This window comes from Impatiens glandulifera, chromosome 2, assembly GCF_907164915.1.
Source record: "Impatiens glandulifera chromosome 2, dImpGla2.1, whole genome shotgun sequence".
Taxonomy (NCBI): Eukaryota; Viridiplantae; Streptophyta; class Magnoliopsida; order Ericales; family Balsaminaceae; genus Impatiens; species Impatiens glandulifera.
The window spans coordinates 66,370,041-66,384,200 of record NC_061863.1 but is presented as its reverse complement, the minus strand read 5'-3'; the positions used below and the strand labels follow the sequence as shown (position 1 = coordinate 66,384,200).

The 14,160-nt window shown below is 32.8% G+C and overlaps 1 protein-coding gene and 1 non-coding gene across 2 annotated transcripts; both read left to right on the top strand.

Annotated features, from left to right (window-relative positions):
- Positions 1-3,706: 3,706 nt before the first annotated feature.
- On the top strand, positions 3,707-6,809 carry LOC124928219 (NADH dehydrogenase [ubiquinone] 1 beta subcomplex subunit 2). Its single transcript, XM_047468752.1, has 4 exons — positions 3,707-3,923; positions 5,842-5,887; positions 5,965-6,012; positions 6,514-6,809. Exons 1-4 carry the CDS (start codon positions 3,814-3,816, stop codon positions 6,523-6,525), a joined length of 216 nt encoding a protein of 71 aa, XP_047324708.1. The 5' UTR covers positions 3,707-3,813; the 3' UTR covers positions 6,526-6,809.
- Positions 6,810-12,334: 5,525 nt separating this feature from the next.
- TRNAD-GUC lies at positions 12,335-12,406 on the top strand. The gene has a single exon. It is a non-coding gene; the product is annotated as a tRNA-Asp (tRNA).
- Positions 12,407-14,160: the final 1,754 nt, after the last annotated feature.

Below are 14,160 nucleotides of genomic sequence, written 5' to 3'. Positions count from 1 at the left end.
GTGATGTGAAGGATAATTGAGTTGAAAGTGGATCATTCCATTGTTGTTGTTGTTGTGTTGAATCCAAAACTGTAGATGTTGTGGCCGTATTTCCCTTCTTTTTTGATCTCGAAGTCTTGGGAATTTTTTCAATTAAAGATTGTTTCCTCTTTGTTGGTGGTCGTCCTCGACTTCTAACTTTCTTAGGAGAGTGTATCAAAATGGATGTAGCGGGAGATTGAAATGGAGATGGAGATGGAGATGCCTCTGTGCTTTGGTCTTTAGATGCTTCAGTATGGCTTCCATGATTAAGTGACAGAAACTGTTCCATCAAGCCTTTTATTCCGTTCATCCAAAAAGAACAGCTGACTTCAGATTTTACTCCAACTTGTTGAACCTCTTGCATCAATCGAGTTAGACTATTGTGACGTTTTTTTTCTTCAACAGACATATCTGAATCATAAATGTTGGTGATATTTTGATACCCACGCTTAATATCTTTACGCCACCGGTCCATTATATAATGCATTGGTACCTCATTCACCCTCATTTTTTTCAATACAGCCATGATATGCCTACACAAAACACCTCTGAACTCAAACAATCGACATTGACATTTCACATTGCAATCATTTTCTGTGTAATGTACTTTGTAAGAAACATCTCTTACATGTTCTCCATTAACCCCAAGAATGATTTCCTCAACTCTAAATATACTAACTGACCCTTCCTCTTCAATGACTGAGATGTCGCACAACATCAAACCTCTAACTTCTTCTTGAACCAATCTAAATATATCTGGAGTGTAGAAGGTTTGGTATTGTCTTTCAAAGGCAAATCCACTTACAGTTGGTATCAAAGAATTAAACGATTTGAAATCCAATTTCTTTTCTCTCTCGATATTTCGCAACAGAGCCCTATCATATTGCTCGACGAATTGTTTGAGAGATGTTTTGGACTGCACGTAGTCATCAAAGAATGCGTTCATACTTTCACTCCGTTGAGATGTTGACATGCCGGCCCAAAATTGTCCTTTGACATAAACAGGTATCCATTTAGATCTTTCCAAATACAAAGATTTCAACCAAACATTATCTTCCAACTGATAATCTTCAATTAATCTATTCCAATCTTCTTCACATTGTTGAATATTTATGGAATTGTATACTATGTTTTTCAGCCTCTTCTTTATTAGATGATATTCAGTATGGCTTCCAAGTTTTATAGGAAGTTTCTTCATTATATGCCACAAACAAAATCGATGATGAGTTTTAGGAAATACCGTCTCAATTGCAATCGCCATGGATCGACATTGGTCTGTGATTATGGCATTTGGAGGTCTATCATGCATACATTCCAACCAAGTTCTAAACAACCAAGTGAAAGAATTTGAATCCTCACTAGACAATAATCCACATCCAAGCAAAATGGATTGACCATGATGATTAACACCAACAAACGGAGCGAAAGGCATGTCATAGCGATTTGTCAAATAGGTTGTATCGAAAGAGATAACATCATGAAAATCTTCAAAGGCAGCCCTGCACCTACCATCTGCCCAAAACACGTTTTTAATTCGGGATTCCTCGTCCAAATCAATAAGGTAGAAGAAGTTTGAGTTCCTGGTTTGCATTCTTAAGAAATAATTAGTGAGTGCTTCAGCATCCCCAATCCCTAACCTCAACCGTCGTGCTTCTGTAACGTAATTTCTACATGTCCTCTCATCGAAAGACATGTTTTCATACCCTCCAGCTTCAACTACAAGTGATTGAAATGTTTTGGCCACAGTTATTCCAGCTTCATCGTTTGTATCCAATCTTCTCTTTACATTTCCGTCAATTACTTTGTAGGATCTAACATGACGTATTCTCTTAGGGCTTAAAGAATGGTTGTGCTCAAGAAAAATACTTGTTATCACATATTCCCCTTCATTTCGAACAACAACATTAATCTTTGCTTTACAATCTGTCTTCGTTATTGGTCTAGGCTGATGAAACTTGTTTTTTGACTTCGATTCTTTCAGAAAACTCTTTGCACAACCAACGCTGAAGTATTTCCTCTTACCACCTACATTTTTGCTCCCTAATTTGGTAATGCCGAATCCCGTTAAGTGGGCATATGATGTGTAGAATTCAAGAAGTTGTTCTTCGGAGGAAAATGTCATTCCAACACTAGGAATGTGACTGCAAAAATTAAGTGAAACCGTAAGAAAAAAGTCCATAAACCAATCATTTCGGGTCCCGAAACCACCCTTTTCGGGTCCCGAAACAACCCTTTCGGGTCCCGAAACCACCCTTTTCGGGTCCCGAAACCAACCATTTCGGGTCCCGAAACCACCTTTCGGGTCCCGAAACCAACCATTTCGGGTCCCGAAACCACCTTTCGGGTCCCGAAACCAACCATTTTGGGTCCCGAAACCATCTTTCGGGTCCCGAAACCACCTTCTGGGTCCCGAAACCAACCGTTTCGGGACCATTTCGGGACAAGGAAGGACCCTTTCTTGTCCCGAAACCAACCGTTTCGGGACAAGGAAGGACCCTTTCTTGTCCCGAAACCAACCATTTCGGGACAAGGAAGGACCCTTTCTTGTCCCGAAACCAGCCATTTCGGGACAAGAAAGGACCCTTTCTTGTCCCGAAACCAACCATTTCGGGACAAGGAAGGACCCTTTCTTGTCCCGAAACCAACCATTTCGGGACAAGGAAGGACCCTTTCTTGTCCCGAAACCAACCATTTCGGGACAAGGAAGGACCCTTTCTTGTCCCGAAACCAACCATTTCGGGACAAGAAAGGACCCTTTCTTGTCCCTAAACCACTAGATCTGTTCAGGGTACCTTTCGGGTTCAACATGGGTGGATCTGTTCAGGTTAAGTTCTTCATCTACTGGGTTGTTCAAGTTCGGTGCTTCGGTTTCCTGAAAATTCAAACAGTTTAAATCCATAAATACTTATGTAAAATGTAAACCCTAGATCTGTAAAATCAAAACCCTAGATCTATAAAATCTAAACCCTAGATCTATTCAAAAAAAAATAAAGATCCTTAAAAAGGATACCATGGAGAAGTAAATGCTGCCGTAAAAATAAATAAATGCAGCCGGAGAAGAGAAATAAATGCAGTCGGAGCCGGAGAAGAGAAATAAATGCAGTCGGAGCCCGAGAAGAGAAATAAATGATGCGTTTCAGAGAGAGAAAGGATTCGTGGCCTTGCTTTCGCTACTCATTCGTTGGGTTTATCAATACTCTATTTTTTTTATATTAATTTTGGAGCGTTTCGCAGATTTGGTTTGGTTTGATTTTTTATTTTTGTAATAAAATATGCATTTAAAAAGATAATTGGTTATACTTAATTTAATATCCATAAACAGTATTACATTCGAATAAAATTGTTGATTTAGATATAAATTCGGTTAATTAATTTAAATATTCATATATACTTTTATGTTAAAAAATGTTTAGAAAAGCTAGTTATGAATTTAACTTATTAATGTGTTGTTTACTTCTTATGTATGTAATCTCATATTGAGAAAAAGATGTTATCCCTAATTCTATTGTTGTTATTTAGAAAACAAAAATGAAAGTAGGCCAATATTTATAGGTAAAATTGAATTATAATTCAATGATTAAGGGCTAAGATGCTGTAATTAGAATAAATTAAGGGCAAAATTGTTACTTTGTTATGACGATGTCAGATTTGGCAGCATTAAGAACAAACGAGGCCTTAGATCATCCATCCATCCGGTCTTGCTGGTCTGGTTTCCGTCGGCGTCTAGGGATTTAGCTAAAAAGATCGAACCCAGAGAGAGAAAGAGAAAGAAAGAGAGAGAGAGAGATAGCTATGGGCGGCGGCCATGGAGACGGACACAGCACGACTTACAAAGGAATGACTTTGCATCAGCCAAAGCGTTGGCATTCTGTCACAGGAAAGGGCATGTGCGCCCTCATGTGGTAACATTTTCAACACAATTGCCTCATCCTCTTCTGATTTTGATTTTGATTTTGATTTGGATTGCTCATATATATATATTGTGCTTTTGATTCTCATCCTGTAATCTACATGCCTCTGGCTAGTTAGGGTTTGAAACGACGAACTTTGATAGTACAATCTCGCGTGTCTCTTCTTAATAGAAGATTGATTAGATCGTTTTTTTTATTTGGATTTTGATTTAGAATTAATACACTGAGGTCGTCTAGGGTTTCATCATATTGGACGTGTGTAAACTGTGGTAAGAATTGGGATCATAAACTGAAATTAGGGATTTGGGAAAATATTTATCAAACTTCAAATGTTGATCAGTATGGGCTGATGCTTTGATTGATCACAAGATTATGCATACTCACACAACAAAGCTCATTTCCTAATGACTGCTTTGTGGAGTTAATTTGATAAAAGACTCAATAATTATTTCAGTGGTGGAGGAAGTCAATTGACAAGTGCATCTATGTTATAAGACTCCTACAACTACAATCTCTTCCCTTTTGTTATTCAAATGATTTGTAGAAATAGGAAATCATAGGTTTAGGATGTGGAAGTAACAGTTTAACACTAGTTGTATAGATGCATCATCATTACCCTTTGATACCAATGGGCATTTTTTTTTTTCTATCATAGGCTCTTTGTTGACAATCTTCCCATTTAAATAATATAATGGTAAATCCTCTCCATTTCAGAATTCTATGGGCAGATATCCTCTTTATTTCTAATTATATTTATGCTTCAAGAGATCCTAGATGTGAGTTTTTAAAAGGGTGGAAAAACTTTTCATTATATCACAACCAATGCAAAGGTTTCATGGTCTGAAGGAGAAAAAACTTTTCATTACATCACAATACATTACGATTCATAGTGAAAATTGCTATCAATTAGTCAAAGAATCACAATAAAGACAGAAAATTAAACCATAAAAAAAGACTCAAAGAATGAAATTCTCATGTTCAAGCTGCTCTTGGAATCTCAATATTTGAACTCAAGGTTCTAGCACGAGCTCTATTCCTCTTGAAGTTGGAGACCCTCGTCAATATATGTTTTGCTTCAGTCATGTTTGGGCATTTTACCGTGTCATAGTTAACACCAGGAAAAAGTCTTTGCTTTTCCTTATCGAGCTTCAATTTTGCGATCTTGAGTCCATTTTTCGTCATGCAATTGTAATGCTCATTTAGAGTCTTTTCAACTCTTGTGACAATTTCTTAATCCTCTTTTCCACCAAAAGAGAGAAACAAAACTTTGCACATGGATGAGTTTCCTCAAAAACAGGTGTTGACTGAGTAGAGGTCTCTTAAAAAATTCTCACGACAGTTGGTTCACGAGGAACCCTCCTAGACATGGTCCTAGTGACTACAAAATTGTTTGTTTGTTTTCAATTACAAGAAATTGTTGAAGGAGAGGCTTCCTTTTTCTTCTGGAAATATCTTTATCATTAAGATTTGGATACAATATCTAACTGAGGTAGCCACAAGAAGAAAAAGAAGCAACCTGCATCTTGAATGATGAGATATGTTCCCTGGGAAGAACTACAGATGATGACTGCTCCAGAGCATTTGATTGTTTGCTAGCATTTCTAGGATCCACCTGTTGTATTTCTTTTATCTTGAATGATGAGATATGGTTCCCTTGGAAGAACTACAGTTGATGACTGCTCCAAAGCATTTGATTGTTTGCTAGCATTTTGTAGGATCCACATGTTGTATTTCTTTAATAATTCAGTAAGTTGTACATATTAATATATTTGTTGCACAGGAAAAGTAGGTTTTTAGACGAACTAAGCCATTTAACTGAAAATTGTGCATTTTTTTTGTTCTGTCTTGAAGGGGACAATCAATCCCCATGAATTTCTTCACGTCCTAAAATTTGTTGCATCACTTCCAGGTTTTGGGTTCTGTACAGGGCAAAGAAAGACGGTCCTGTTGTACTGGTGAGTGGGTGATAATTGATAATCAACACTTCATCAACTATTACTTTTATCTTAAGTCTATGTTTTTTGTATTTTAGGGTTGGCGCCATCCTTGGGACGGGCACGGAGATCACAGTGAACATGAGGTAATTCAGCTACATTCTGTTTATACTTGCCATGGTTGATAAGGAGAAATGGTCCACTTGTTTCTTCTTTCTTGTAAACATGATGCATCTTAGCATGAAGAGAGAAAGCATTGAATATAGTATGCCTTGCCATTTCAGACAGCTAATTAAGCTATATAGGCCTCAGACAGTTATAGCAGCTTAGGTCATTGGACAACATGTGAGGCCTATCAAAATAGCAGAAACTACTTTCAGAGTTCTTACATTGGAAATGACGAATCATTGGGAATAGATAGGTCTCCTTTATTATTTATTGCTTCTCTTATAAGGAAGGCATCACCACAACTTTACCCTTCTTCTTCAACTGTGACTTAAATGACCCCTTTTGCATCATCGACAGAAGAGAGGATAACAATTAACACCCATATCATTTACCATGTTTAGCTCTCACTCTCTTTCCACATTCCTGTATCTAATAACTCATGTTCAGTCTTACTAACCAAAGAAGCATGTTACTTTCAGGGATCTCATTGATGATGTAAGGAAGGAAGGAAGGATTTGAAGAATCACAACCACCTCTTGTTTACTCTGCTGCACTTTCTGGCATGTCTCCTTTGACCTCCGTTTGAATAATTACATAAAACCCGCTGTTAGACATAAACGAGTTTTGGAAGTTTTAATGTTTTATTATTACCTTTGTGCCATTACTTGGCTAAATTCTTCTCCCATGGTGAAAAAAAAGCTAGTAATTCACTGAAACCCTTAAAATGGTAAAAATATATTATTGTTTCTGTTGGGCAGTTACTTGTCTCTTATCATTGACTGTCTCTCAGATTCCATTGTTGTTCCTGCATAAGCTCTCTTTCTCTTTGTTACCAAATGATGTCAGGTACTTTTGATTAATGTCAGTAATCTAGTACATTTGTGTGAAGAGGAGTATACTATGTTTATTGTTTAAACAGTAATTAAACTTTGAATGAAATAATTGATGTCCCATTGAAGAAAGGGGTCCATTAGTGTATGGTCTTATAGGTGTAATGATCATAATAATGAGGTATACAAGCCTTGTTGTTGTTTTTTTAACTTTTACCTATTGTTTGATGACTGTAAAAGGTAATTTTGGGAGGTGGGTAATTGTTTGATATTTTATCCTCAATGGACAACGACAACAAATTACTGCAAACATTTATTACCTTTCTTTTCAATTGCTACTCTAACATTGCTTGCTCTCTGTTTTCATTGTCACCTTCAATGCTCTTCCATTAAGATTCAATACAGTACTAGGCTATTATCTTTTGATTGGTTCAACCTTTTTAGGCCTTGTTTGATTAAAAAACATCCACACTAATGATAATAATTACTTTTTTTCTATATTAGAGAGAAGATACCCCTATATTTTGTTACATAGCTCAATATTGATTCAATTTACTTGCTAAAATTTGAGCTTGTTAGGCTGAGTTTTGTAAAGACAAAAATTGAGAATGGTGATTTTTTTATTATTATTTAAAAACATCCAATTGGTATCTTCTACTACATTACATGTAATGTATATGATCTAAAAAAAATTCAATGGATTTTATCATTTTGAATCTATTTATTTTAATATTAGTTTAGGTATTGCAGATGAATTCTAATGATTGAAATTAATTTTCTCCATTTTTGTTATAAAAAGTCATTATCAGAGCCATTTAAAGGTTTCAAACTTTGAAGAGAGAGATGTAACATTAAACTATAAATATCTTTTATATATTATATACCTTCCCTTTTAGCAAAATAATATATATATATATATATATATATTTATATTCAAGATGAAACTAAACAATATCTCATAATATTATTAATTGATCTCACTAAGAATGACTAAGTTGAAGGGTTTATATTTTGTTAAAAAAATATATAACTAAATAATATATCATGCTGTTCTAATTTTTTTAATTAAAAAAATATAACTTTACAGCAAATTAAAATGTTATATACAAACATTTACCTTTCTCTCTAAATTAGGATAATCTTTTGATGAAAAATAATAACACATATATGGGTAAAAGGTCAAATCTTTTTCTTTGCTTTCATGTGATAGAGAGAGAGGGTAAATATATGATGATAATTTCCACTGAAAGCAAAACAATAATATATATCTGATTCATAATAATCAAAGTGGTCTCCAAGTTCTCTCTCTCTAGATCTCTCTTTTATTTCCTTTTGTGTTTGAAAATGGAGAAGAGAGAAGAAGCATAAACAAAACCGGGCCACTGAAATCTGCCACCAAAAAGGTTCCCAACAAACCCTAAAACCTTAATTTTACGCATATCTAGATTCCAGACCAGATTTTCTTTTACAACATTTAAAGCCCATGCATATTATCATCATCATTATTATTATTTCCCACAAGATTTAAGCTTCAATCCGCGCCCAAGTGCCTTCTCTTCACCTAGCTAGCTGCCTGCATGCTTAATTAATTAAGTAATTGTCCCATGATCCATGGCTTCATAAGCTCCACCAACATCAAGAAGAAGAAGAAGAAGATGGGAATTATGGCTAAGGAATTAATCACCTTCTTATCCCTCCTTCTACTGCTCTTGCTGCAACTTCACTCAATAACAACACCCTGTTTGGCGGTTGGCAACAGAATCAAATCTAAGGTCATCATCAAAGGATTTGATGATCATGCTCTAGTTCATAGGATTAACGGTCACAATAACGTTGGCGCCGCCACTTTTCAGGCTGAGGAGAGAAAGGTTTACACCGGACCCAATCCTCTACATAACAGATAAGTCTTACGTACTCTGTTGTTTCATGAACTCAAACAATCAAATTAAGTGAAACCCATCATCATCATCACCAAGAAGAAGAAGAAGAAGGCAAAAAGGTTGTCCATTATTCCTCTTCCTTAATCAATATGTCTTGAGACTTTCATGATGGGATATATAATATGGTACACTTTGCTTGATACATAATTAATCTTAATTTGTCATTAGTTAATTCTGAATTAATCAAATATATAGTCAATATGGGTATGATTTATTTATTCCATCACATCACATCACACATTAATGTGTTATTGATAGATACGGGTAAGATTTTGAAATGGCAAAAAAGAAATTCTGAATTATTAAGTGAAAATGTAATGTTGGAGAAGAAAATTAATGAGGTTTGTTGCCGTATAGTGTAATGAAATGAATGCACGACTGTCTTTTTTTGGGGTTTTCTTCGTGCCTGTCTTTATCACCTGCATTTTTTCAATTATTACATAATTAAATCCCTTTTAACTTATTTCTTTGTAATTTTATCATCCCTAGCTATACTTTAATTTACAATTTACTTTTTCTAATTTATTAAGTTATCTTCTTATTCTTTTTTTTTAACTTAATGCTCCTATAGAATTTAATATACAAAGATTCACATAGATTGTGAGAAGACTAAAGAGTGTTAAGATCGATACAAACATTGATACTATGATTATAAGTTCCATGTAATTTGGTTAATATATCATATAATAACTATTTTTTATTTATTTCTCATTATATATATATATATATATATATATATATATATATATATATATATATATGAAGAAGGCATAATGAAAACGTTTCTATAGGTTTTGAGTGTTTTATTAAGAGTGAACACATTTTTTTTACTAAATTATATATATATATAGGCATATTATGTTTATGTAGATGGTTTGAGACTTTTAGGGACGAATTTATGTAGTGGTCTATTCTGAAAATATATATATATAGATTTGACAATACCAGCTAATTTCTTTAAGAAAATCAATATAGTTTACTGTTTTTATCTAATTATAATTTTTTTTTAAATTACCTTTATTAACTCGTTTTATTCATAATTTTTTCGTTATTTTTTAAGCGCACTCTTAATTTTTTTCAAGCTCATTCCAACCCTAAATCCTAAGTCCGTCCTTGCTTTCAAATTCATTTATTATTGTGTTTATCAACTCAGGACCCGTATTTTTTTATTATTAATTTATTAATTTTTATTTTTTATGATAAAAATGTGACATTACCTCCTAATTTCTTAAAGAATTTCAATATAATTCACTGTTTATTTATTTAATTATTAAAAAAATAGTAAAACTTACATTTATTTATTCGTTTTATCCAAAATTTTCTCGATATTTTGCTTAAGCTTATTATAATTTTTTTTAAGCTTGTTATAATTTTTTTTTAAAGCCCACCAAAATCCAGGATCCTCACACAAACATATAATTAAGCCCTTAAATTTTATAATTTAATGGATCACTAGACTTATTTTTTATTATAGATAATAAAATATATATATATATATATAAAATATTTTAACTACTTACACTACTAAGTTATCGAAAAATAGAGGTTTGCAATCCTACTCTACTGTCTACCTCAAAATCGTTGAGTCTCTTGAACTCAAACTCTCTGTGTAAAAACTTTTAATTAATGTAACAAAATTATGAAATGTTCATATTATATATGATCGAGATCAACAGATTATACATTTTTTTTAGTGTGAAAGAAACGTACATATATATAGAAAAAAAATTGTTGTGCTCATGACAGGATGAAAGGTGAGCTGGATAAAAGGTATTAGCTAGCTAGCTAGGGCATTCATTATGTTTTACCGATTGGTATCATATATATATTCACACAACAAATTTAATATAAACCAAAATAGCCAAGCTTTTTAATAATGATATGTTATTTTTTCAGAAGAAAAAAAATGTTAATAGTAATTAAATTTTAACCCAGATTTATTTTCGAAGTTGGCTAACCATTGTAGTGAACCATCCTAGTGAAAATAGATTTTGTGATTGATGATATCTTTAATAAATCCCTCTACACATAAGCTTAAAAAGTGATTATATACAAGAAAAAACACATAAAGCAAAAAAAAGAGATATATAATTGTAGCAATATTAAACAAAGGCATGCATCATCCATGATCCATGTCAAAGACTACAAACCTGAAATAATGTTGTTACATGGACTTAGGATTGGAGAACGTATTTATCATCTCTTCCTATTCGATTTTGGAGAATTCTCGCGCATTATCGTTTATACTATATTTTCTAAAAGTAATTAAATTTTTATATTATAAAATTATATAAATAAATTTTTTAATATAATATATATTTAACATATTGAAAAGAAATAAGTTTAAAACACTTATAAAATATAATGAATAAATAAATATATTTACGATTTTATATATTTAATTGTGGTTATAGTGTTCGGGGAAGAATCATGATGAGATCAGGACGAGTCGGGCGACACAAATATCATCCCGGTCAAAAACGTCATAAACGGATCATTCGTTTGGTTACCTCAAGGCCGTTATTAAATTGTCAACCTTACATTACAATCCAGCCTTATTTTTTTATTTCTTTTTCTTTGAACACAAATTAATTAAGAAATGATCAATTCTAAAAAATTAAAGTACAATATATTCATTTGAAAAATAAAAACAAGTTGACACTTGACAACTATTGAGATAATGGGCTTAATGCCATTATTCTACAAACACATATCCAATGTAAAAAAGGCCCAATAGTGAACAAGAAAATGCTATTTAATTTAATGGTTCCATTTTTAGAAATATGGGGGTGAGGTGAGGAGACTCGGGGTCTTGTTACATTTTTAAAAATATTTAATTTGTACATTAAATGTCAAATATAAATAATTACTTATAGACTCATTCCATCTTCATTTGGCACATTTAATCTTCTATAAAACTTACAAACAATTATATTGTTTATTTGATTAAGAGTCGTAAAGAGTCATTCTAAAAATTTATATTTAGTACTTCTCTTAATTTTTATAATTTCTTTACTTCATCAAATTTTGCTCTAAAACTTTCAAATAATACCTTATTATTAATATATTTTCTTCAATGAAAGATAACTATATTTATTTTAGTTACATAAGTTGGAACCACATCTAGTTAATAAATGAAATGGTACATTCGTTTTAGTTTCGAACTCTAATCAATAAAAAAAAATTTCAACAAAAATATAAGATTATGAATAGTTTCTATGGTCAACTTCCTATAAAAATCAATATTACAAAATATAGTAGGTTTTTATTCATTGAAAAATGATTAGTTCGTAACTTATACGTAACAAAATACAAAATATATAATAATCTTTTAAAAAGTAGTGTAAAAATTTATACAAATGAAATTCTTAATATATAACTGAAGTTTATATCATTGGGTTAATCAAATCCAAAGAAGAAAGAATAATATTCAAAATTCAAAGTTCATCTCACTGCTATCTATACGTACCAATAATTCGAAAACTAAAATCTGTAAATATATTGATATAATTATTAACCAATAAACGCAAGTCGTTGTAGTATAGTGGTAAGTATTCCCGCCTGTCACGCGGGTGACCCGGGTTCGATCCCTGGCAACGGCGTTTATTTTTTTGTGCATCTAAAATATTGGTAAGATCTGGCTTTCGGCCAGTTCTCTTTACTCAAATTTTCATTCTCATTTGTTTGTTTATACCTTGTTAGCTAGATTTGAAAACACAAATTAAGAAATTTATTGGTTGTTCAAAAACATCTCTATTATGCAGATTATATAAATCATGTGTTGTTGTCAGTGAAGATCCAATTTTTAAGGTTATGACTTGTCAATTTCTCATGCTACAGTAGTTTTGAACTTTTGAAGGTGATTAAAACGATGGGTGGGTTGTATCTGCAAGCATGACAGAGCCCACAAGCACAATCCAACTAGCCATTTGAGCTAGGCTAGCCATGCATCCAGTGAGGTATTTATCTTGGATTCCTTATGTAAAATGCTAATTACTTAGGGTTTATGAGTAATATTCTTTCTTGTAACAAAGTGATTAGATTATAAAAAAGTGTGAGTGATTGTTGAAAACAGGCCTGGCTTCCTTGTATAGGAAGAAGAAATAGGGGTGGGGGGTAGAATGATGTTGATATGCATGGGGGAAAAGGACATGTTTTGTATCAATCAATCACACACATATATATATAATATTATATTTCACATTCATCTTGAGATTGGGCCTACCCATGTGGTTTCCATCACTTCGGGCACACCACCTTGTTTTGGCATTCATTATGGAATTCCATTCTAATCAACCCATCCAATTCCCATTTTTGGAATTTTAACAAACATACAAACAAAGGAAAAACATATATTAAACAGCTACAAGTATAGGAAATTTAAAGCTCAACCCAAAAATAAAACCAAATTCATGACCCTGCACAACTATAGCCAGCTGCCATGTCTAAGCTAATTGAACTGTTATGAATCCGAGTTCCTCACAATTTTGATGGGTCTTTCTTTCATTATTATCGAATATCGAATCCATATTTAGCTTCAAGTTCAAATAAGTTTGAATAGTTGAGATTTCAAATAAGATGAATGTTAGCTTTACAATAGACTAGTTAGTGCACATGACTTGTTTTTGCCCACTACCCCAGGTCCCCAAATTCTGGGAATTTTTCTTTTCTTGTTTCTAAAAGCATTTGTTTATTTAGTATGGTCTCTACTTAAGTTTGGGACCAAACATTCTTACTCTTTCTAGAGATAAGAAAAAGAGCAATAACCAACAAAAAAAAAATTTAAAAATCATTAATTAACCATCATTTTAATTGCTTCCTTCTTTTCTTTATTTATCATGGAAAATTCTGGGAAAACAATAATTTAGGTCCTTTAATGGCAATCCAAAGGGACCACTGAAATAAGTAAATTAAAGAATTTGATCTCTTCTCTGGAATTGAAAGGACTGGTTTTGTTCATTACAAAGAGTTAAAAGTGACATGGTCCCCTCATCAGCCCCATCTTCCTTCCTTCCTTCCTAGTTTGTTTGTTTATATCATTTGTGAGCTACATTTGTAAGACTGATGTAACTTTTTTTTAAGTGACTTTCCTAAATATTGAAGACAAAATGGAGGATGATGGACGACTATTTCTATCCGAAACAAGTGACTCGAACCATATTTGTCCCGGAAAGCAATGTCATTGCTCGATGATCTGGCCGAACTCGCTTGTTGAGGATATTCATAGACATTGACATGAACATTGTTTGCATTTGCTTATAGATAAAAATATGTATATACTCAATATTTTCTATATGTTTATAGCTTTGATAAGGCCAGCCTGGGTGATCCAGCTAATAATGAAACTAGATATTTT

Bases quoted from the DNA above. Each gene is read 5' to 3' on its own strand.
- LOC124928219 (XM_047468752.1), top strand. From the start codon at position 3,814: ATGGGCGGCGGCCATGGAGACGGACACAGCACGACTTACAAAGGAATG. The intron at 3,924-5,841 runs GTAACATTTTCA...CATCACTTCCAG, and splicing joins GGCATGTGCGCCCTCATGTG to GTTTTGGGTTCTGTACAGGG. The intron at 5,888-5,964 runs GTGAGTGGGTGA...TTTGTATTTTAG, and splicing joins AAGACGGTCCTGTTGTACTG to GGTTGGCGCCATCCTTGGGA.